This window comes from Onychomys torridus, chromosome 1 (genome assembly GCF_903995425.1).
Source record: "Onychomys torridus chromosome 1, mOncTor1.1, whole genome shotgun sequence".
NCBI classification, from domain to species: Eukaryota; Metazoa; Chordata; class Mammalia; order Rodentia; family Cricetidae; genus Onychomys; species Onychomys torridus.
This window is the reverse complement of record NC_050443.1, coordinates 15,444,226-15,468,606: the sequence shown is the minus strand read 5'-3', so window position 1 is coordinate 15,468,606 and position 24,381 is coordinate 15,444,226. Positions and strand designations below refer to the sequence as shown.

At 51.4% G+C, this 24,381-nt stretch overlaps 1 protein-coding gene across 2 annotated transcripts; it reads right to left on the bottom strand.

The window, feature by feature from the left end:
- Positions 1-616: 616 nt before the first annotated feature.
- Positions 617-23,696, bottom strand: Numbl (NUMB like endocytic adaptor protein). 2 transcript variants are annotated; one of them, XM_036201048.1, is made up of 10 exons: positions 23,455-23,696; positions 19,629-19,713; positions 17,088-17,227; positions 14,796-14,870; positions 14,630-14,704; positions 12,848-12,988; positions 8,260-8,449; positions 5,374-5,679; positions 2,842-2,964; positions 617-2,012 (listed from the first exon to the last, which is right to left on the bottom strand). In XM_036201048.1, exons 1-10 carry the CDS (start codon positions 23,476-23,478, stop codon positions 1,357-1,359), a joined length of 1,815 nt encoding a protein of 604 aa, XP_036056941.1. In that variant the 5' UTR covers positions 23,479-23,696; the 3' UTR covers positions 617-1,356. The 2 variants fall into 2 exon arrangements, with proteins under 2 accessions (XP_036056941.1, XP_036056949.1); XM_036201056.1 differs by lacking the exon at positions 23,455-23,696 and adding an exon at positions 22,570-23,349.
- Between the last annotated feature and the right edge of the window lie 685 nt (positions 23,697-24,381).

Here is a 24,381-nt window from a genome sequence, read left to right as displayed (position 1 = left end):
AAAATGCCAGGGGACAGCATGTGGTGCCACACGCCTTTAATCTCAGCACTATGGAGACAGAGGCAGGTGGATCTCTGAGTTCTAGGTCAGCCAGAGTTACATAGTGAGACCCTAGTTCTCAAAACAAACAAATGGAAAACAAAACACAGGCAGAAACTGCCAGGGGAAACTTTGACCCTAGTTATGGAAAGTACAACTAACAGGCATTCCCCAGTGTGGTCCAAGACAACATTGATGAACCACTTGGGATGCTGATATCCAAGTAATTAGCAGTAACTTGGAATGTGCCTTTCTGATTCCTTGCTTCAAAGTCTGTTATTAATTAAGGGGTGATTAATTCTGGGCTCCCTCTAGTATCCACATGATAGGTCTGAGGGACATTGCTCAGGGAGATCTTGAAAATGACAAAAGGGGAAAGGCTTCCTTTCTTTTGAGACAGGGTCTCATGAAATCCAAGATGGCCTCAGATAATGGCAGCTGAGACTGACCTTGAACCCCAGTCCCTCTGCTTCCCGGTCCCTAACACTGGTATCACAGACAGGGATGGCCATGCTCCACAGGAGGAAAGTCTCCACAATAGCACCCTCTCCTACACACACCTCACTTCCCCAATGGCCACCATTATATTCTTCCTTTATTGGCTGTCCTTGTATAATACAAATCTGCAAGTTTAGATACAAAAAAAATCTGGAAATAAAAGATAGAAAAGTACCCGCCAGGCACCCCTTCCTCTTCTTTTGGGACCCTTCCCCAGCGGGCACCAACATGAGGTAACTGAGCGTCTTCATCCCTCCCCCCTCCCCCTCTCCTGGGTCCCCAATCGGGCCCCACCCCGTTAGTCCTCCGGAAGACATGGCCCCTGAATGGGGGAGGGGGGCTGGGCAAGCACAGCATTGGCAGTGAACGCAGCCAGCGTGGGCAAAGAGGAAGCCCTTGGCTTGTGCTGTGTGTATGGGGCAGGGAGGGGATGACCAGACTTGAGGTGGGCCCAGAATCGCCCCTAAGTGGACAACCCTCCTCCATCCTGCCCAACACTGGAAGGTGGAAGAAACTGGGGAAAGTAGCTTGAACCGAGGGCATTCAGTGTGTGGAGCCGGGGAAGGGGCATCGCCAGCCTAAGGCCGGCAGTGAAATGGTTCCCTTAGCCAGGCTGGGTCCATCCCTGAATTCCATGTTGGCGCAGCCTAGGCATCACAATATTGGTTCTGTAGTGGTTTGTGAGGGGTGGCGGAGAGGAGGACTTAAAGGGAGCAGTGAGGGGCGCAGCCCGGGGAGCGGCAACAGGGGAGAGGCTGGGCCTCCCCTCCTGAGTGTGGTGCACCTGGGATTGTTGGAGTGGGCACCGGGCAACTTGGGCTACAGTTCAATCTCAAAGGTCTTCTGCAAGTCACCAGAGAAAGGGTTGGAGGGCTTCTCCACAGCGGGTTTGCCTTCTAATGCTGCCCACTGGGCCTCAAAGGGGTCCAACTCAGGGGCTGGGGCAGGCGCTGGCTCTGGGGGCCAAGGGGCCCCATTGGGGCGTGGACGGGCCTGGCCACCAGGGGCACTGGGTGCAGCAGGTGGGGGGAAGGCCCCGGCTTTTCCAAGCAGTGTGGCAGGTTGGGGCTGGAGCTGGGCAGCTGAGCAGAAGGCGTTGGCCACCATCTGTGAAGGTGTGATGCCCACCACAGGCACCCGGGGCATGGGTGGATAACCCAGGCCCGGGTAGGCGGGCACAAACGGAGGCTGCATGTGTGTGGGTGGCAGGAACACAGCCATCTGGGCAGCTGCAGTGTCAAAGGGCCCCACTGGGGCAGAAAAGGGTGGAAGGGTGGGGGCCATGGTGGCCATTGGTGGCATGGAGGCTGCTTGCTGCTGCTGCTGCTGCTGTTGCTGCTGCTGCTGCTGCTGCTGAGCTTTAGCTACCTGGGACACTTCCTCCAACCATCGCTCAGCCTCTGAAGGTGTCCGCTTGTGCCCCGGCTGGAAGGCAGCTGCGGGGGGTACAGAGGGCTCACCCCAGGCAGAAGTCCCTGGAGAGAGGCAAGTGAAAGGTATAGGTCACCATGAAGAATCCCAGACTAGGAGTCAGTGTGGCCTGGGGATCAGGGCAGCCAGGTTCTATAGCAAGACCGGCTCTGAATCCCAGCTCAGTCCTCACTCGCTGTCCAGATGACCTTAACTCACAACAGGTTTGCTGTGGGGAGAACGGACAGTTCCAAGATTCCACAGCCCCTGATGGAAATGTCTAGAGATCAGTGCTCGAGGCCCACACCCCCACTGCCCTTCACGGCCAGTACTGTCCGATGTTAAAAATTCTGACCATCGCCTTAACTCTAGTATGTGCAGCACAGTTTTCAGAGGTGGAGATTCTACGACCGCACATGTCTTTCTCAGACTGTACGACCCAACGCCGGAAGATCTCACTGTCTTGAGCCTGTATTTTGCTAAGGTTCTGGGGGGACATGTTTAACTATTGGGCTTCTGAGAAACTCCAGAGGTTGGAGAAGCCCATGGCTCTCAGGTGATCTGTTGTTCTCAAGGCTCCGAGGTGACCCCATGGTTCTAAAAATGAGCGACCGCACAAAGACAATACAGGCTTCTGGGGCAATCCCACGGCGAGGGCTGTTATTCCGTGACAAGCCAGGTCTTTAGGATGATTTCTAATTCTGAACTCCCACCCCACAGTCCCAAGGCAATATAACGGTTCTACAGTCATCCCAGGGCTCTGAGACAACACACAGTTCTATGACTCTAACCTTGAACCATCCATTCCTGGGATTCCCAAGATGGCCCTTCACGGGCAAAGGGATGCAGGAGGGCCACTGGAGAGTGACTGCTCCATGGAAGGGCTGTGCTTACCTGTTGTGGCGGACGGTGGCCCTGATGCTGGCGCTCCAGCACTGGCAAACGATGAGCTGATCTGTGTGCACAGGGCATTGATGCCATCACTGTCACTAGTACTAGGAGGCTCCATCTCAGGCACTGTGAAGTCACAGAACAGCAGAGATGAGCAAACAGGTCCTGGGCTGCTGCAACCCCACCTTTACCCTGGTATGACCTGGTCTTCTTTTCCAGAGGTGTGTAGGTCACTAGGTGACCACGGCCACTAAAATAACTGTGCACATGGACGTGTGTGATAAGAGAGCAGTGCAACAGCAAAAGTCACTATATGGCATTTGATTACTGACAGTCACAGGAATCCCAAACCAGGATCTCAAGAGCTAAGTGACGACAACCAGAAGAGATGTTGAAAACTACCAACAATGTGCATTAATTAACTAGTGCATTCTGCCACATGGACAGTCAAGTGCATGGACCTGAAGGAATGGATGCTCATGGGCTGGGGGTCACATATCCTACTTTGGAGGTCACCCCTGCAGGCCTGGCTTAACACACACATCATTATGGTAGAAATTAAACTATGCCAGCAAGACCAGGACATGGTGGTCTCATAAGAGCCTTGGAGAAGCAAAGGCACCGTTTAGAGAAGCCATAGACTGGCATGTGAGATATGCAACAGATCTATCTCTATGCTGTCTTCAAGGGCACAAGGTGAATGTGATGTACAGACTCAAGTGGGTTTCTAGATCAATTTCTATAATATCTGCATGTGTTCATCCAAAAAGGCAATGCAGGGTCTGAGGACGTGGCCTCCAAGTGTGGTAGAGGTTCAGGTGTGTGGTATCCCTTGAGCGACTACATGTACACTATAGGTGTGTGTGTGTGTGTGTGTGTGTGTGTGTGTGTGTGTGTGTGTGTGTGAGAGAGAGAGAGAGAGAGAGAGAGAGAGAGAGAGAGAGAGAGAGAGAGAGAGAGAGGGACTGACTCTGCATGTAGATTTCTGAGTTTGTGAGAAGCTATGCGTGTGCATTTTAAACATGTAAATCTGGGCATGTGACTTCTGACTTCTGGCGTATGTGCGACCTCAGTGTGCAGGTGATTTCTGCACACACATAACTCTGAGTTTGTGACTTCCAGTGTCTGTGGCATGTACATCAGAATGTGAAATTTCTATATGGATACTCACTCTCAAGTGAGTGTGCAACTGTCCGCAGGAGTGTGAGGCTCCGACCTGAGCTTGGGAAGCCTGCCGTCTCAAGCACATGCATGACAGCTCCATGTGTGTTTGATGTCAGGGTGCGTGAAGACAGCAAATGTGAGGGTGTGTGGCAGCCAAGGAGTGCTGCAGGACACGGAGTATGTATCATCTCAATACACACTGTCACCTGCCCTCAGCCCAACGGAAACGAATTAACACGCTCCCATACCCATCTCCACAGCCATGGGAGCCTGAGTCTCACATGAGGTATGTGGAAGCAGCAGAAAGTCAGACTCTGGCTTCAGGACCTCTCCACAGCTCCCTGCCTGGTTCCCAGTGGCAACAGCAACACACTGCACCAAGCCTTTCATTTTCCTGCCCAGAGCAGACATTGCTCTCATAGACAGGATCTTGCTAGGTAGCCCAGGCTGGCCTTGAAATCACGATCCCTCTGCCTTTGGAGCACTGGAACACCGGTGTGTGCCAGCATGCCTCGCTCAGATACTGCTTTTAGGTCACAACAAACAGCACCTCTTTTCTTTCCCTGGCCCAGGGCAGACATTAATAATCAAATACAATGCTTCCCCAGCACCCGATCTCCACTGTGCCCTTTGCTTACTACTCTACCCATTACGTGGACAGATTTTGTAACTCTATTGACCAAATTCTGGAAGTCTCCTTTGGGCAAACACAGAACACACAGCAGCTCTCTTTTCTGCCTGGCCCAGGGAAATTTCTGCTAAAATAATTGTGTAGCCTACTGTCGTGCTCCAAAATGGATCTCTTTGCTTACAGCAGACATCAGGATATCATGATGTGTGCTATCCCTCTATTCTCTCTGACCAAGGCAGACATTGCTAATCGATTGCAATCCTTTCCTTTCCTGAGCCAGAGAGATCCTTTTATCATTCATTTATATCATGTCATAGATATCCATCAAATGTTTGGAAAGAGCATTAAATTATGGTGCTTTTGTCTTGGACATAAAGGACATCCATGTTGCCTCTTTTCTTTCCTTGCCCATGGTAGACTTACCTGCCTGAAGCAGGCATGTGTGCCACCTTGCCTGTTTCCCGGAATAACAGCAGGCACTATTAACTGATCATGACTGTACATATCTAAAGCAGACACACTTTACGCACAGCAGACACGACTTATCAATCATGATTGTGCTAGTTCTCTTCTATTCCTTGCTCATGGCAGACTGTTAATGACCATATGTTCCACATGTTTAACCTTTGCCCCGGCAGACAGTGCTAATCGATCACACTGTATACCATCTCTCCTCTACCCCTTGCCCCCGTTAGATGGTGCTGATTCTGATGTTCCATCCTCCTGATCCAAGGGCTTACCTGTGCCCTTCACCTGGAAGTCAGTACGGCGCTGCAGGGTCGATGGCAGCTCATTCAACCGCAGGCTCAGTTGACGTTTGAAGGGTGAGTTCTTCTGGCTGAGCGCTGGGAACCCACGAAAGGATCCCTGGCGAACCAGCTGCTCCAGAGGTGCGTGGCGCCGGGGAATGGCAGCGGCAGTGGTGCCTGCAGCCACTGGGGTGCCTGCCTCCCCCTTCTCACCAGGGGATGTGGTAGCCGGTGTTGGGGACACATGCCCAGGCTGGGCAGGGCCAGGAGCCACAGTGGGAGCAGCGGCTGCCTCTGCTAAAGATACAAGAGGCAGTTTGTTAGTTACCTCACTTAAAGCATTGGAAACTAGGCCTACAGGCCTTGTGTTATAGTGCTGGGGATAGAACCCAGGATACTGTGCACAGTAGCCAACAGTATGCTAACCTACACTCCAGCCCCTCACTGGGGGACTCTAGACAAGGGCTCTACCACTGAGCCACACCCCCAGTCCCTCACTGGGGGATTCTAGGCAGGGGCTCTACCACTGAGCTACAATCCAGCCCCACCTGATCCCCCACCTTATCACCCCACACATCCTATCCCCAAGATTCTGAAAAGTTCATGATTTCCACCCAAGCTAAGATCACTTCCTCAGGAAGCCACTGGGAAATTGTCCTCTAGCCTGACCCTCCATCTCTGTAGCTTCCTGTCCCTGCTCTGTCTTCCTCAGCTGCTCTCATGCCCCATGGGCCCTCTCTCCTTTCCTGACCATTTACGTTTACTTGATACATGAATAACTGTGAGACATTGCCCCAGGAGCCTTGTCAATGTTAACTCATCCACTTCACACAACTGCTCACATGGTCAAGATTATCGCCATTTTACAGATATGAAAACTGAGTTGACGAATGAAGTCACAAGGCTCTGTAACTTCCTGTAGTCTGGTCTTTCTCTGCCCTACCCTCCACCCCGCCCCTGCTTCTCCCACTATTCTGCCCTCCCCCTCCATGCTTCTTTCTCCAGTTGTGACCAGTGATTCTAGACTTGATTTGGCTCACATCCCTTTCAGAACCTTCCCAATTTGTTTTAACCCTGGGTTCCCTCCACCCTGGGACAAAACCCCTCACCCCCCACTTTGAGGAAACTTTGGACTCATTTGGAAACATTTCAAAATGCAGGCTCCTCAAGAGCAGGTCCCTTTCCTCCCCCACACACTGCCCGCCTTCACATCAGAGCCTCGCCACTTGAGTACCCCAGTTACTCTGGGGCATGGGGGGGGGCTATGGCTTAGGGCTGCTTTTCCCGTCTTCCCCGGACAGGCTGGAAACAGGAAGCCACCTCTCCCCCCATCTCACTGCTGTGTTACTTCAAGAAGTTCCCTGCCTTCTCTGTGTTCCAGTGTTCCTGGGCTCCCTCCCCAAACCTCCTTGCCAGGTCAGTTAAGCCATCCATAAGTTCAGTGCTGACAAGCAACTTTGTGTGTGTGGGGGGCTCTGCTGCCCGGCTAAGTGAGCTAAGTGGGAAAGGCAGTGCCTCAGGCTCGGAGTCGGCCCAGAAGCACAGCGAGAGTGAGAGGCTCAGCCAGGCAGACCTCACTGTAAACTGCCCTCTGGCTATGCAAGCAGCAACGTGCTTTCCATGGTGCAGAGTCCCCGGAAATCACAGCGGCCTTTGCATACAGTTCCCTTCACAAGCTCAGAAGCTGCACCAGGCACTTCACCCGACAACAATTTCACACCTTTTAAAAAGTTCTCTGTTGAATCTTTAGTTTTATTTTATGTGTATGGGTGTTTCACCTGCAGGTGTCTGTGCACCACATGTGCTCAGTACTCTCAGAGGCCAGAAGAGGGTGTCGGGTCCCTTGGGACTGGAGTTATAGATGGGTGTGAGTGTGTGTGTGTGCGCACACACATGCGCGCGCGCGCGCACACACACACATGCTATAAATCAAAGCTGGGTCCTAGAGATGGACCCTATTTTTTGTGTTTTTGAGACAGGGTCTCACTCTCAAGTGAGTGTGCAACTGTCCGCAGGAGTGTGAGGCTCCGACCTGAGCTTGGGAAGCCTGCCATCTCAAGCACATGCATGACAGCTCCATGTGTGTTTGATGTCAGGGTGCGTGAAGACAGCAAATGTGAGGGTGTGTGGCAGCCAAGGAGTGCTGCAGGATGTGGAGTATGCATCATCTCAATATGCACTGTCTGGCCTAAATTCACTATGCAGATCAGGCTGGCCTGGAACTTACAGAGATTCTGTCTGCCTCTAAGTGATGGTGTTAAAGGCAAGTGCCACCAAGCCAACTGCTTTACTGAAGCCCTGATTCAGGTGACTGAACGTGCCATGGTCAGCTCCGCTCAGGTCGGTACCTGTAGAATGCTGTCTCACCAATTCTTTTGTTGTTGTTGTTGGTTTTTTTTTTGAGACAGGGTTTCTCTGTAGCTTTTGGAGCCTGTCCTGGACTAGCTCTGTAGCCCAGGCTGGCCTCGAACTCACAGAGATCCACCTGCCTCTACCTCCCGAGTGCTGGGATTACAGGTGTGTGCCACCACCTCCCGGCTAAATAGTTTGTTTGTTTGGTTGGTTGGTTTTTTGGTTTTTCAAGACAGGGTTTTTCTGTGCAGCTTTGTGCCTTTCCTGGATCCTGGAACCCGCTCTGTAGCCCAGGCTGGCCTCGAACTCACAGAGATCCGCCTGGCTCTGCCTCCTGAGTGCTGGGATTAAAGGCGTGCGCCACCACCTCCAGGCCTCACGAATTCTTAAAATTAAGATTTGCTCTGCAAATGTAATCAGCCTTTGCCGAGGGTGCCCTGTCCTGAAAACGACGACTCCTCTGCAGGGACCCCTAGATGCTCTCGATGCACCCGTGCCATCCCTCCCCAACGACACAGCACCCACCTTTCTTCTTGTCCCCAGCCTCGCGCTCCGCAGGCCGGCCGCCACCCGACAGGCGGAAGGAGCCCTCTCGGGCGAAGCTGGTGCGGCTGGCGTCGAAGGCGGCCGTGACGCCACACTCCTTCTCCCGACGCTGCTTCCTTTCCAGGCAGGCGGCAAATGCGCAGCCCACGGCGTGGCTCAGCCTCTCACCCTGCAGGAGAGGTGGCCTGGTTAGAAAGGTCACACCAGGCTGGATGTCTGCAGCCAGGACTGTAGGTAACCTCAGAACTTCAAAGCCGAGGCAGGAGGATCTGGAATTTGGAAGCCAGTTTGGGCTACAGTGAGATCCTACATCCTCACTCCCTAAACAAGCAGTTAGTAATAGTAGTTCTTGTTACTCGGGAGGCTGAGACAGGGCAATCACTTGAACAGGGAAAATCAGGACCAGCCTGGGCAGCATAGAGAGCCCTGCTCAAAAAATCGAGACATGCTGGGAATGGTGGCACAGTCATTTTATCCCAGTACTCAGGAAGCAGAGACCAGCAGATCTCTGTGAGTTCAAAGCCAGCCTGGTCTAGACGGTGAGTTCCATTCTGGGCTACATAGTGAGGCCCTGTCTCAAGGAAAAAAGAAAAATTTTAAAAAAGAATCAATTGTGGAGGCTGGTGAGATGGCTCAGCAGGTTGAGATGTTTCCCGTCAAGTGTGACATTCTCTGTGAGTTCAAGGCCAGCCTGGTCTATAGAGTGAGATCCAGGACAGCCAAGGCTACACAGAGAAACCCTGTCTCGAAAAACAAACAAACAAAAGGAAGAAAACAAAAAGAAGGTAGAAAGTGATGAGAAAAGATCTCCCATGTTGACCTCTGGCCTCTACCAGCATTCCCACACACCCACATCCACACACCCACATCCACACACACACACAATATAACCACAGAGGTACAAGGCACCTATGCCGGAAATACAAAACACTTCAAAAAAGAAACTAAAGACTGCCTAATAGACAGAAAGATATCCTGTGTCCCTAGACTGGAAGACAATACGGGAAGACAGCAATACTCCCCAGAGGGAGCTCAGTTAATGAAGTCTCTGTGAAAGCCAATGGTGTCTGCAGAAACGGAAAAGCTGATTCTGAAATTCACATGGAATTCTGAGGGATCCAGAACAGCCAAGTCAACCTTGAACACAAATTAATCTGCCAGGAGTGGTGTACGCCTTTAATTCCAGCATTTGGGAGGCAGAGGAAGGTGGATCTCTGTGAGTTTGAGGCCAGCCTGGTCTACAGAGTGAGACCCTGTTTAAACAAATGAACAAAGACAACAGCAAAAAAAAAACAAACCAAGCAGACAAAACCCCCAGAACAAACTATTCTATTGAGGGACGGGGGGGAGGAGGGCCTAGGTAGCCCAGAGTGATCTAGAAGTCACTATATAGCTCAGGGGGGGTCCTTATATCCCCAAACCTCCTGCTTCAAACCATGCCCAGATTCACGGTACAATTCAAAATGGCCAGTTTTACATGTTTCACTTCAACAGTTTTAAGAAGTTAAACCGAAGAAGTACTAGGAGTTCCATTAATGCCATTTAAAATCTGCTGGACCCGGTGCTTCAGGCCTGAAATCCCAGCAGTTATTCAAGGTTATCTTCGGCTACATAGGAAGTTTGAGGCCAGCCTGGGCTACATGAGACTCTCTTTAAAAGTCAAAACAAGTCTGGGGAAGATGACTCAGTCGACAGTGGTGCGTGTTCTACAGACACTGAGGACCTGAGTTTGAATCCCTAAGCACCCACATAAAAAGCCAGGCATGGCTCCGTGTAACCTATAACCCCAACCCTGAGGTAGAGTCAGGTGGGTTCTGAGAACTTCCAGCCTAGCCAAATTGTCTAGCTTTCGGTTCAGTGAGAAACTCCGTCTCAAGGCAACAAGGAAGAGAACAGAGGAATGTTATCAAACTTGAAGGTCACACACGACCTGTGCCCAAATGAGGTCTGGCTGTCTGAATTCAAAAGCCAACTGAAGGAGCCAAGTTAGGTGACAAGCAGAAAACATGCATTCTGTGTGGCCACATCAGGAGGAAGGGACTATGGAACCATGTTGAAAACTTGGCTGTGTATGATCACAACAACCCTTGGAGAAGCCACAGTGGCTATCCCCAGAGTGAAGACGTCACTGTGCCCAACATCCCACACACAGCCAGGTGCCTGGACACTGAATCCACACTACCAACCACGGGCAAGCACAGTTTCCACAAATAGCCACAGCTAAGTTCTCACCCCATGTGCTCTCCCAAAACTTCTCAGTCCCTCAACAGAAGTGGAGGCTATGTCCACACCGTCCACCACCCCCACCTCCACCCTTAACCTGGAAAGACCTCTGTGGCTCACTGAACACACGCAGTTCCTTGGGGCCAGGCTAGGTGATGTCAAAACCACGTCCCAAATGGCCCACAGCTTCAGGCGCCCCCTCGCTCACGTTTGCTTGAGACACACTTTAGAGCCTCAGTCTTCCTGTGGTATCCATGCTGGAAAGGTTTATGGAGAGGTGCCCTGATAGCTTTGGGCTGGGGGACTGACCTAGCCAGTCTGCTAATGTAACAGCCCCAGATACTACCTATGAGGTGTAATGAAATGAGAGGCCCTGGAGTCAGGACGCCCCAGCTAGGACTCCCTCAAATTCTTAAAAACTCTAGGGAAAGGGCCAGCGAGATGGCTCAGTGGGTAAAAGCACTCAGCATGAAGGTCGATGACCTGAGTTCAATCCCCAGGACCCACATGGTAGGAGAGAACCGACTTCCGGAAGTTCTGGGAGTTGTCCTCTGATGGTCACAGCACTGTGGTTCACGTGTACTTGGCATGCGTGCATGTGAACACACACACACACACACACACACACACACACACACACCACCACCACCACCACGTAAATAATTTAAAAAAAGAAGTAAGTGTAATTATAAGCTACAGAGCAATTTGTTACACAGCCAGCAGATAACTGGTAAAACCATTACACCCTCCTCCCACTACACACAAGGAATAAAATAAAATATTGCAATTTTTAAACATGTGTGTGTGTGTGTGTGTGTGTGTGTGTAGGTCAGAGGATAGCATATGAGAGTTGGTTCTCTACTTCCACCACGTGGATCCTGGGATTGAACTCAGGGAGTCAGGCTTAGCAACAATCACCTTTACCCACCATGCCATCCCTCAAGTCCCAAATAAATCTTTATGTATTTTTTCTGGTGGTTTGTTTGTGTTTTGTTTTGTTTTGTTTTTTTGATACATGGTCTCTCTATGTAGTTCTGGATGGCCTGGAATTCAATCCAGGCTGGCCTTGAACTCACAGAGATCCACTTGTCTCTTCCCAGCAAGTGCAGGGATTAAAGGTGGATACTACCATGCCCAGCCTACTTTTAAAAAAGGCATTTTCTTTTTATGTGTACGATAGCTTGGCCGCGTCTATGTAAGTGCACTGTGTGCATGCCTGGTGTCCACAGAGGGCAGAAGAGGTGGCAGATGCCCTGAAACTGGAGTTGTGGATGCTCGTAAACTACTGTGCAGGTGATAGGAATGGAAACCTAGCACTCTGCAAGAGCAACAAGTGTTCTTCATTTCTGAGCCTTCTCTCCAGACCCCCCAAATATCTTTAAAAATGAATAAATAATTCTGAAGAAAGAAAAGAACCACAAAGTATACTGAGGCTGAAGGGATCCTGGAAATGATCCAGATATTGAGAAGGTCCCAAGGGAGCCTCCTGGGGCAGAAAACTATCTTGACCACAACGTGCCTAATGCATAAGCAAAATTCTGTGGAACTGCTGAGCTTGAGGGTGAATGCCTTCTGGAATCCTGACATTTAAGAGACAGACAGGAAGATCAAAAGTTTGTGGCCAAGGGCCGGAGAGATGGCTCAGTGGTTAAGAGGGCTCGCTGCTCTTGTTGAGGATCTGGGTTCTTTTCCTAGCCCCTGTATCAGGCACCTTACAACTGTCTGAGACTCCAGTTCCAGAAATCTGATGCCCTCTTCTGGCTTCTATAGGTATCTGCAAAGCACATGGTACACATACATACAATCAGGAGTGCACACACACAATAATACTAAAACTGACAAGTGTGTGATGATAACCAATGTTTTCCTTGGTGCTTGGTATGCATAAACTAACCCACTCACATCTCAGACCCCTCCACATTAGAGACTATGCACATCTCTTTTTTTTTTTTTTTTCAAGATAGGATTTCTCTGTGTAGCTTTGGCTGTCCTGGAACTCGCTCTGTAGACCAGGCTGGCCTTGAACTAACAGAGATCTGCCTGCCTCTGCCTCCCGAGTGCTGCAATTAAAGGCGTGCATCACCACAACCCAGCTGTTTTGTCTTTTAAGACAGGATTTCACTGTGTAGTTTTGGATAACCTAGAGCTCACTAAGTAGACCCCAGGCTGGCTGCAAACTCATGGAAAGCCACCTGCCTCAGCCTCCAGATTACTGGGATTCAAGGCACCACCGTAACCTGTACATACTTCCCTCTTGAGATGAGAGGCCCAGGTACAAAGAGGCCCAGGACCTGTGCCCAGGGCATGCAGAGTGAGGGAGAGAATCCTGCTGCTCAGCACTCACGGAGTCCTTGAGTGCCAGGAAGCAGTGGCAGATCCAGCGGCGTGTGGTGCCATCACGACAGATGTAGGAGAAAGCCTTGTCCAGGTTTCGGTCAGGAGCGCAGAAGGAGACCTTCTCGATGGTCTGGTCTACAAGAAGGTCCTAGGAAGGGTTGGGGAGGCAGTCAGTGTAAACCATCTCTCCTGCATGCATTAGTGACATGATCTCATCCTGAATCAAATGTGGACCCAGCTGTCATGGAGACAGCCATGGGCCAGCCTGTCCCAGGATCATGATTCAGTCTGCCAGATCCATCTGAGATGGAGGAGACAGCCTAGAGGCACAGTCAGGCTATTAGGAGAAAGACTCCACTCCAGGACCTGCAGGAGCCAGGAAGTACCATTTAACCCAGACTCTAACAGAGCTTTCTGGAGGCGGAATTAATTAGGAAGAAGGAAGGGAACAGCATTCAGGAAAAGGAACTGCCTGTGCATCGGGATGCAACACCCCCAGCATGTCCTGGGCACCTCCAGGCTAGCGTCAGGGGAGGCAAAGTGGAGCAGATACCCAGAGCCTGGGGCACAGCTGTTGGCCTAGCATGGACAAGGACCTGGTTCTAGAATCCTCACTCCCCTATCTCAGAAAAAGTCCCAGGCCCTGGATCCTGGGGATCTTGTCTAAACACAAAATATGGCGGGGATATGTTCAGGTGGTAGGGTGCTTGCCTAATACACAGGAAGCCCTAGGCCGCATCCCCAGCACAGCAGGGACCAGGTATGGTGATGAATGCCTGCCATCCTAGCATTTGGGAAGTATAGGCAAGAGGTCCAGACGTTCAAGACTATCTTTGGCAAAATAGTGAGTTTGAAGCCAGCCAGGGTTATGCCAGACCCTGTCTCAATTAAAATAAAAACCAAAACCATGTTGATATGCCAAGTTTCTATTTATTTATTTTATTTATTTATTTTTTAGCATGAAGCTCAGGTTGGCCTTGGATTTGTAATCCCCTCAATTTCCCTAGTGCTAGAATCACACACCTGTACCACCACACCCCAGCTCCTGACAGAAGTGTTTTTGGTGGTCCCCCCTTTTTCCACTGTGTGTGTGTGTGAGGGGGAGCATGTGTGTGCACATGCATATGGAGAGCCAGGGCTGAGATTGGTAATCATCCTCAGCCACCCTTCCATCTTAATCATTGAGACAGGGTCTCTTTCTCACTTTATTTTTTTTTTCCTCAGAGCTGAGAATCCGAACCCAGGGTCTTGCTCTACCACTGAGCTAAATCCCCAACCCCTGAGACAGGGTCTCTTAATCAAACCCAGAGCTCACTGATATGGCTAGTCTTGCTAGCCTGCTTGCTCTGGAGATTTTCTGAGATTGGACTTAGAGATGGGACACTAGCACTCACATCCTCCTGCCTCCACGGCAACCTTCCAGCCCGATTCTACAGCTCACACACACAGACTTTCTGATTTCACGATAGGGTCTATTACCAGCACCCCCCCCCCCCCTTCTTTTTTAAGAAGAGGCAACGGGAGCCCAGTGGGGGTTAAATCTTGTGCCCAGGGTTTCTCAGTTGGTGCGGGGGTGGCTGGGATTGGCGCTGAGGTGGCTGCTCCAGTTCGTGCCCTCACCCACCCACTCTCCATACCAGCTCTCAAATAACCACAGCCCTCATTCCTGAATTAGGACTGCAGTCAGCCAAGCTGATGCAGGAACACATGGCAGTCTAGAAGGCCCCCTTGGGAGGAATACCCCAGGGCAGGTGGGAAGCCTTCCTCAGCCCCAATTCAGGCACCCTACCTTGGTCTTGTCATCCACCACTCGGAGCCCGTCAGCCGACACCCACAGCACAGACTTCACAGACTTCCGGCCCATCTGGGGTGAGGGCAGGGAACAGAGGGGCCTGGTCAGGATTACCTCTTCCAGTCTGCTCTTGCCCCCTCCCTGGACCCAGCCCCTCACTCACCGCCTTCAACTTCTTCACGGCATCTTCACAAACATGCATCCCCCGGGACTCCTCTACCTCCACATGGCCCAGGTACTTCGGTGGGAGGAAGGGAGGAAAGGAGGAAAGGAGGAAAGGAAATAAACACAGTAATCAATCATTCTCAGCATCACTGAGCATCTCCACCTTCAGGGCCACAGTTCTCAGCCCATCAAGTGTATTCATTCATTCTGCACCTCCAGTCCATAAGGTAGGAACCACATTCCTAGCCCAGACACACAGCTGAGAAAAACATACAGAAGATTTGTGTCCTGCCTCTGTCACTGGGCCGTCACACCTCACTCTTGGCCTTCTGAGGGCTAGCGTGCTTCTGAGGACATGGTGGAGGTCACAAGGCTGCTCTACTTACCCTGACATCAGTTAAACAGAGCATAGGGCAGTGCTGGAAATGTAGCTCAGTGGTGGGCTGCTTGCTGAGCACAAACAAGGACACTGGTTTTTGTTTTTGTTTTTTCAAGACAGAATTTCTCATGTAGCTCTGGCTGTCCTGGAACTCACTCTGTAGACCAGGCTGGCCTCAGAAACCCAACTGCCTCTGCCTCCTCAATGCTAGGATTTAAAGGCATGTGTCACAGGCAGATCTCCAAATTGGAGGCCAGCCTGGTTTACAGAGTGAATTCCAGGACAGCCACCAGAGCTATACAGAGAAACCCTGTCTTGTGTTTAAAAAATAAAAAGGCTAAATAAATTAATAAATAAATAGGCACATGCCACCATGCCTGGCTAAGGCAACTGGTTTAATCCCTAATGTGCACACATGAAAACACACACACACACACACACACATACACACACACACACACACACACACACATATCAGTGCCCGCCCCCCTACAATGTCAAACGTAAATCAGTGTTTCCTGCAGATGCTATCCCCAGAATCCCCAGTAAGACTGAACTTGATTGCCCAGAGTTGCAATTTTAAGTTTTTGGTTGTGTACTCATATCCTTCCCCTCCTCATGGTGAAGATGGAGTCCAGGGCCTTCCACTGAGCCACACCCCAGCCCCTCACTGGGGGATTCTAGGCAGGGGCTCTACCACTGAGCCACACCCCAGCCCCTCACTGGGGGATTCTAGGCAGGGGCTCTACCACCGAGCTATACCCCCAGTCCCTCACTGGGGGATTCTAGGCAGGGGCTCTACCACTGAGCCACACCCCCAGCCCCTCACTGGGGGATTCTAGGCAGGGGCTGTACCACTGAGCCACACCCCAGCCCCTCACTGGAGGATTCTAGGCAGGGGCTCTACCACTGAGCCACACCCTAGCCCCTCACTGGGGGATTCTAGGCATGGGCTGTACCACTGAGCCACACCCCAGCCCCTCACTGGGGGATTCTAGGCAGGGGCTCTACCACTGAGCCACACCCCCAGCCCTGCAGTACAAAGGTGCTAAGTATGGTTTCATTTAACAGATGCCTCCTTACTAGCTGACATTCTTTCCCCACTTTCCCCAGCACTTCCTGTGCCTGCCACATGAACCCCTCACATTTTGGGTCCATTTCTAGGGAAGAGAAAATCAGGCTGTGGATCTAGCCTTAGTCTCCCAGATGAGAAGGGAGAAAGGCTGAATCCCACAGCTCAGGCCCAGAATCCAATTATCTCCCTGGGAGAACGGAGTATGTCTTAAACCAGAATGCCCAGAACAGGAAAAGAGCCTTGCAAATGTTGCCAACTTTTTGTGACCTTCTAGTGCATGTTATCTATGAGCCCCTGAGGAACTGGGTGACAGCCCTCTACCTTGCAGAATTATCCCCCAAGTAATATCTGGTGGAAGACAGAAAGTATTAGGAATGTTGTCAGTGAAGGGGATGTAGGAGTATCTTGAGTCCAGGCCAGCTTGAGCTACAGCGTAAGTTCAAGGCCAGCTTGAGCAATTTAATGAGTCAGAGCCTGGAAATGAAGGAGGGTTGTGGAGTGTGTGTGTGGAGTGTGTGTGTGTGTGTGTGTGTATGTGTGTGTGTGTGTGTGTGTACTGCTCGGTGGCTAGAGTGTTTGCCTGCAAGCAGGGCCTCATGGTCTAATTCTACAAAAGTGATCAGGGCATGTTCTAGGACTGCAGGCAAGTGCCACCGTGCCAGTGTTTTATACCAACATGGAAGGTCTGGAAGTCACAGCACACACAGCTCATAACACACAGTGCAGATCTCACAGCACTGAGCTCTTGATAATTTTTGCCCAGTGCCCCAGGATCATCAAGCACACAGTAGGCATGAAACAAGTGACCTAGTCTACTCCCCACCCTGTGTACTCACCCTCACAGGGAAGCTGCATGTGCCCTTACGCACCGCATCCTCGTCTGCCTGCCACTGGTGTGGGCGCGATGCCTCAGGCACATAGGCTGGCTTCCTCCGCCGCAAACTCTGCCGTAACTTGTTCATGGTGCCCGCCCCGTCTAGTGACATGGGACAGGAGTATGGGTCAAAGACAGAGGTAAGAGGTATGGAAAGGAGGCTACAGCGGTAAGGGCTTGCTAGATGAGCAGGTGGGGTTAACTAGGTCTGTTTGGTGGATATTGGTTATGTAGAGGACTCCAGAGTTGGACATTCAGAGCTTTGGAGACATGCGTCAAGGGACATGGAGGTCTGGATGGGAGGGAAAGCAGGTCATGGGCTTTGGGGGTTCTGAGGTTTGGGGTATTATGGGAAAGAACCACAGAGAGCCAAAGAATGAGAGGTCAGGACACTGGAGTTTGAGGACTAGGGGTCAAGGGTCATAATGTCAGGAGTGTTGAGGATATGAGGGTCAGTGAAGAAGGTAATCAGAGGTAAGAACATGTAGCTAGCATTTGGCTAGCATGCAAGGTTAGAGGTTCAACTCCAAGTTCAAGGGTAGAGACAGGGAATGGGAAGGGGAGGGAGGGAGAGGGAGAACAAAAGAGCGAGAAAATGAGTGTGAGAGAGAGAGAGTGTGTAACATATGTACAGGTCTCTGACAACTGAGTGCAGATGAAGCGGGGCCTCAGGGGTGGTGTGTGCTCGTAACAGAGGCAGTGTGTCTGGGAGGCAGGCTGTATAAAGAATCCTCATATGAATGACTGTTTGTGTGTCTTTGTGTGCTGTCTGTGAGGGGCTCCGCATCCCCAAGAGTGGGTTGTGATCTGTGAACACGCGTCTCTGGAGATTTTTGCTGAAGGGCATTCATGTCTGAGTGCCCACACATGAGCACTGGTGCATGCTATGTGTCTCTGTATAGTTACTGTCTATGAGAGCTTGGATTTTCTGTGCATGTTGCTGGGGATGGATTGTTGGCCCCGAAGGGGTACATCCATGACTGTTTTCCACAGAGCAATGTTTCTGAGAGGGTATGACTACTGTCCTTTATAGATGTTGCCTCTGAGAGTGTGAGTCTATGACAGTAAGATGGTGCCTATGTCTAAGAGGGAGCTGTTAATGAGACTGTATGTAGGGGCTTTTGGTGAGGGTGTTGATGCTTTTATTTGCTTTCTCAATTAGGCCACTCCAGTTGTGTCTCCTGGACGTTGTGAGAGCCCACTTGATGTTCTGCCGTCTACTTCTTCCATCTGCTGCTCGGTATTTATTGTTTTACTTTTGCTTGCTATATATTTATAAGCTCACTCACTCAAAACCCAAAGCAGGGCTATCCCGGGTCATTCTCCGGGCGGACAGTCGTTTGTAAGGCAATGATGTGTGTAGCTGGACCGAGACCATGGCCATTGAGATTTCTGACTGAGTGCCTGTTGCCCGAGAGCACTGGACACCGTGAGAGTGTGAGCCAAAGTGTTGCGCTTTGGGGTTCACAGGTGCTGTTGGAGAGGCTGTCACTCTACAGAAGTGGAGCTATCGGAGCTGAAGTCATAGCACGGCTGATTGCCAACATGCAGGGAGCCCTGTGTTCCATCTCCACACTACATAAACCAGGCATGCCTTCAGTTCTAGCACATGAGAGTAATGGAGACAGAGGTATCAGTTCAAGGCCACCCATGGTAACATAGTGAGTTCAAAGCCAGCCTGAGATAAAGGAGACACTGCTGTCTGGATCTGTGGGTCTGTGCATACTAGGTGGAGACTGTCAATGTGTATCTCTTCCTCCTCCTCCTCCTCCTCCCCTTCCTCCTCCTCCTCCTCCTCCTCCTCCTCAACATCATCTTACAATATATCCCTGGCTGGCCTAGAAGATGCTATGTAGACCAGGCTGACAACAAACTCAGAGAGTTCTGCCTACCTCTGCCTCCTGGTGTTGGGATTATAGGCAAACACCAACATCCTACAGCTTTAGAGATGAGTCTCATGTACCCCATGGTGGGCTCAAGCTTGCTATGTAGCTGAAATTGGACTTGAACTCCTGATCCTCATGCCTCAGCCTCCCAAGTGCTGGGATTAGAGGCCCTCATGTGTTTCTAAGAATGGGTGTATAGTGAGTGCCGGTGGTTGCCTGTGTGTATCTGGGGGGATCTGTAGATATGTGCATATGAACACGTGTCTGTGTGTTAGTGTGAATAAGTAGCTACTTAAGGAATCTGGAAGTGTACTAGTTGCTGCATTTTGACAAGTATGTGGAGATCATCTATGTGTGTAGCTTGAACTATAAATCTATGGGTATGTGAGGGTCTGAGTGTGTATGCCTGCAAGAGTTTGATCTGCACATAGTCACTGTGTGTGAGAGGCTGTTGGCGAGCGTTTAGGATCTGTGTCTGTGTTCGTGCTGGCTTTGATGGTCACTGAGTATGCAATGAAGTCTGTATAACAGTGGTTGCCAGCTTCTCTGGTCACACTAGCCACAACTATGTTCCATGTATGGTACAAACTCTGTCCTTTGTTAAGCTGGTCACTCACCTGACTCCGTCCTGAAGGTTTCAGGGGGCCCCGAGGCCCCACAGGGGGCTGGGGACAAATGCTGATCAGGTCTCCTGGGTCCACCCTGCTCAAGGGAGTGAGAAGATGAGAAGTTTGTTGAGGGGAAGTCAGTGCCCTGCTCAACCCCCACCTTGGACCTTAGCCAACCCCCTCCATCTCAGGCTCCCTAGGAAGAACCCTGGTAGTCATAGCAACTGTTACTAGGGAGACCAGCCACCTGGTTCTAAGGGCCCAGGAAGGAGTAGGTGTGTTGGGGGACACTGGTGGGTCCCTCAGTGCCCACGGGGATGATGTGAAGTGGGTGGCTGTGCCCTCTAGTGTCATGTCCATGATTATACACAAACATAGCCACTCACACCTGGCAGCCAACAGTGTTCTTAGCCATTTGGTCACAGCTCAGCATACTTTATGACAGACATCATAACAGCTCTACACCTCAGGTCATTTGATACAACTGTCACTAGCATCTGGCCATATGTTTGCGTGCACCAGCACACACAGCTCTACTATGGCCATTTATCCACATGCATGTATGTGTCTCAGCCCACACAGGCACCTGCTCACACCAACAACTGATGCTGTTCACTCCTTTTCTTAGCTCTGTACAGTGACTGGGCCAGGCACACGCAGAAGGCTGATACATGTCCAACTACATCTCATGACAGTTGTGTCTCCTATGGCACATACCCCAGGTAGAAACACAGATCGGTCACCTATTTGGTCACCCATAAGCGCTTGGTCACACAGCGACACAATCACATCTGCATTCACTCCCTCACCTTCAGGGACAGAGGCATACTGGCCTTACCAAGTCCCGTTCTCCCCCTTCACCATCCCAGTCACACACAGCTTTCAACTTCAAACAATACCAGTTACATCAACACACCATTTTTGGTTCCACACTTTCACAGAGTCACACATTACTAGTGACATGCCCACATTTGGTCATCACAGCCATGCCATACTCCTCTATGGCAACCAGTGTTATATATAAACCACTCTTTATACACAGCCACACATTGTAGATACTGATGGCCACAGCCAGAGCACTACAGACATAGCATATAAGCAGCCAAAGGTCAAGGGACCCAAGGATGGCTGCTCTTTGAGAGGCACATCCATTCCAGAAACAGTTGTGTAAGGAGTCACTCTGCATCAGTGCTGATGGTGCCCAGCCATCTGTCATGTTAGTGTCCCATACACAGCAGTGCCATGTTACCCTATCACAGAGAAACAGTCTCCATGAGGATTCAAGTCACGTAGACAAGAATGTGGCCACATATAATCAATCACTACCCTACATGGACAGATACACAAAGTCACAGCCCCACTAATATCAAAATCTCACACACAGAAACTTAAAACACCTCCTAGAGGACCCAGGTTTGAACTCCAGCACCCACATGGTAGCTCATACCTGTCTGAAACTCCAAGATCTGACACCCTCACACAGACAATCATGCAGTCAAAACACCAATGCACATAACATAAAAATAAATAAATTCTTTTTAAAAAAGCCAGGTGGTGGTGGCACATGTCTGTGAATTCAAGGCCAGCCTGGTCTATAGAGCGAGATCCAGGACAGGCACCAAACTACACAGAGAAACCCTGTCTCAAAAAAACCAAAAACCAACCAACCAAACAAACAAAACCAACAACAACAAAAAACAAAAAACAAACTTAACTTAAAACACACAGTTCAGCCAGGCAGTGATGGCTCATGCCTTTAATCCCAGCACTTGGGAGGCAGAGGCAGGTGGATCTCTGAGTTCGAGGCCAGCCTGGGCTACAGAGTTCCAGGAAAGGCACAAAGCTACACAGAGAAACCCTGTCTCAAAAAACAAAAACAAAAAACAAAAACCACAACCCAAAAAACAAACAAACAAACAAAACCCCCCCAAAATAAAAAACAAACAAACAAACAAAACCCCCGCACAGTTCAATTCTCCACATCACAAGTACACAGTTAGGTATACACATAAATGGAATGACCTAGCCATAGCATTTATAGTTGGCTTTCCATGGAAAACATGGTCCTAGACACAGCACGTATAGTCATTTCATCACCAAATCACATAGACACACACACTTTCACAGTCTAGGACACCAGCATAGAGTCACTCAGGGTCAGAGACAACTGGGTCATACACACACAGGAACAGAAGCCAGTCACCTCCGTACTCCCAGTGCAAACAGGCAACATCCAGAGTCCCATACAACTAAACTTTCGTAGGAGACAAGAGTCTCAGATATGCACAACTCAAATCACACATAGGTGCCTGTAGTACATACTCAGTATCACACAGCTTGGTGGAGAGTCATTTTTACAACCCCAGTCACATATACAGACACGGCCAGGAACACACAACCACCGTCATACACACTGCTATCCCACAGACCCAGTCACACAGGCACAATATGACTCAAACACAATGGCACCCACACCCCCAGAGTTGCACTGACCGCAGTGTCACTCAGATCTACCGAATCAGTGAGACGCAAGCACAACCCTGTGCCACACATGGCCACAGTCACAATCCTACTTACACACTGTCACAGCTCCACCCACATCTTCAGTCAGACACACACACACACACACACACACACACACACACACACACACGGTCACAAAAGACATGGCCACAGACACAAGCCCCCAATCACACATCCATCTAAACATAATCTAAAAAGTAGAGGAGCCTGTACAGTGAGCAGTGGTCATTCACATCCACAGTCACACAAACACTGGGGTCACACACACACCACCACAGACACCACCACATCCAACCACAGGCATGCAGACAGACAACGTAGGACTCCTTATCCTTGCCAGCTGCGAGGCAAACACACACAGAGTCACACAAACACCAGGTCACACTTCTAGCCACCTCCCCAACCCTTGCAAACCCACCCCCCATACCACACACAAAGCCGCTGGTCACCACAGAGGCTGCAGACAGGTTTCCACCGGGTCTCTGGGGAGCCGCCCCCAGGCCAGGCTGAATTCTGGAGTCTGGGGGGTTAGGTCTGGCAAGAGAAAGCTGAGCATTGTCTCCGGGTGGGGCCTCTCTTAGACAGCTGAGCAGCCCTAGGGACAAAGGGGGTGGCCTAGGAGACCAATGTCTTGAGACCCCTGACTAAGCATGGGGTGGAGGTGGGGTAGGGGAATGCCTGAGATTCTCCTTGTTTTATTCATGCTAGGGTGGAGTTCCAGACACAGGGACCTTGTTTTGAAAAGGGGATTTGCCTGGGACACCGCCCAAGGGCTGAGGGGAGGGGGGTAGGCTGGAACCAGGACCCCTGGCAGTAGACAGTACTTGGACGGACCCCACCCCCTCAGCCTTGGCCTTGGCAGCTCTATCCAGGACCTCATCTTCAAGACCTCAATCAGGGGTTGTTGTGCTCGATGAACCAACCCCTCTGGCAGGGAAGAGTACGGATTTTGTCTGGAATCGGCTCAGTTAAGGCCTCAGCTTGATAAAAAGGGACTGTGTCCCAGACCCTGAACACCAAACCTTGCCCAGGGAGTTATACCTAGAATTTATATAGCCCTGTCCTTGATTTGGGGGGAATTTGTATCCCAGGATCCCTATTTCCAGGGCCTTCGCAGAGATGGCCTGCGCTGGAGACCCCAGTCTGGCAGGTTTGGGATTGCCAGGAGCCTGTTCCCAGACCCCCACCCAGGACCACCCTCTCCAGCCTTGGCATCTTCTTTCCATCCGGGCGCTGCTGCCGCCTCCCACCCTCCGCCACATCAGCAGCGGCGCCGCCCCCGGCCCGAGCCCCCCTCGCCCGCCCTTCTCACGCTGGCCGCCGCGCTGCGGGACATCCAGGGCCCGGGCGCCCCCCGCCTCCCGCGGCCCCGGCTGGGCCCGGCTTCCCGAGTGCTGCTGCTGCTGTGGCGGCGGCGGCTCGGTCTGACGCGGGCCGGGCCCGGGGCCGGCGGCCGGTGCGGGATGCAAGCGCGCGAGCCAGCTCGGCTCCCCGGAGGATTCCGTTCCGGGGGCGGGGGAGCATCCCTCTCTCAGCGCCCCGCCCCTGCCCCGCCCACTGGCCCGCCGCCTGCTGTATATGCAGAAGAGACCCCGCCTTCCCGCGGACCACGCCCACACACAAATACTACCGCGTCTCCTCCCATGCAGAGGCCCGCCCCGCCCCGCCCCCTGGCCAGGCCTTGCGGGAACCTGCTCGCTACCCTGGTGGACTGCCTCTCTGGTTCAGGCATAGGCTCTATTTCCTTCCGTAACCCCTGACCTCAGATTCCCTATGCTTCTACTTCTGAAGAATTGCTTTAGGAGGCGCCCTGACGTCCTCAAATCTTGTTTAACCCCACGGTTCTCCCAGCCCGGCGGGGGCGGGCAGCAGCGGTGACGAGGCACTTTTTGCAAGCGAGGCGAGGGGAGGGGGAAGGAACAGACCCCGCATCCTGGAGGGATATCACTCTGGCTTGCGGAGAGAAGGCATTGGGCTAGGACCAGGTCCTAGTTCTGGACTCTGCTGCACCCCCACTCCGGTCTTGTGGGTTTGGCAAAGCAGCTGGTAGGGGTATTTGGGCCCATTAGCAAAGGCGAGGTTGTCAGGAGGGAGTCTGAAGCTGGGGGTGGAGGGCGAGTTTGTGTGATAGGAGGGTACTTCTCAGCTGCCACAGCCCTTGGAGCAGGTGGTCAGCACGTGGAGGGGGGGTGGAGGAGGTTCCCCGCAACAGATGGCCCTAGACAAGGAGGGGGGGGTC

Bases quoted from the DNA above. Each gene is read 5' to 3' on its own strand.
- Numbl (XM_036201048.1), bottom strand. From the start codon at position 23,478: ATGTCCCGCAGCGCGGCGGCCAGC. The intron at 17,228-19,628 runs GTGAGTGACCAG...CCATGTCACTAG, and splicing joins AACCTTCAGGACGGAGTCAG to ACGGGGCGGGCACCATGAAC. The intron at 14,871-17,087 runs GTGAGTACACAG...CTCCCACCGAAG, and splicing joins CATGCAGCTTCCCTGTGAGG to TACCTGGGCCATGTGGAGGT.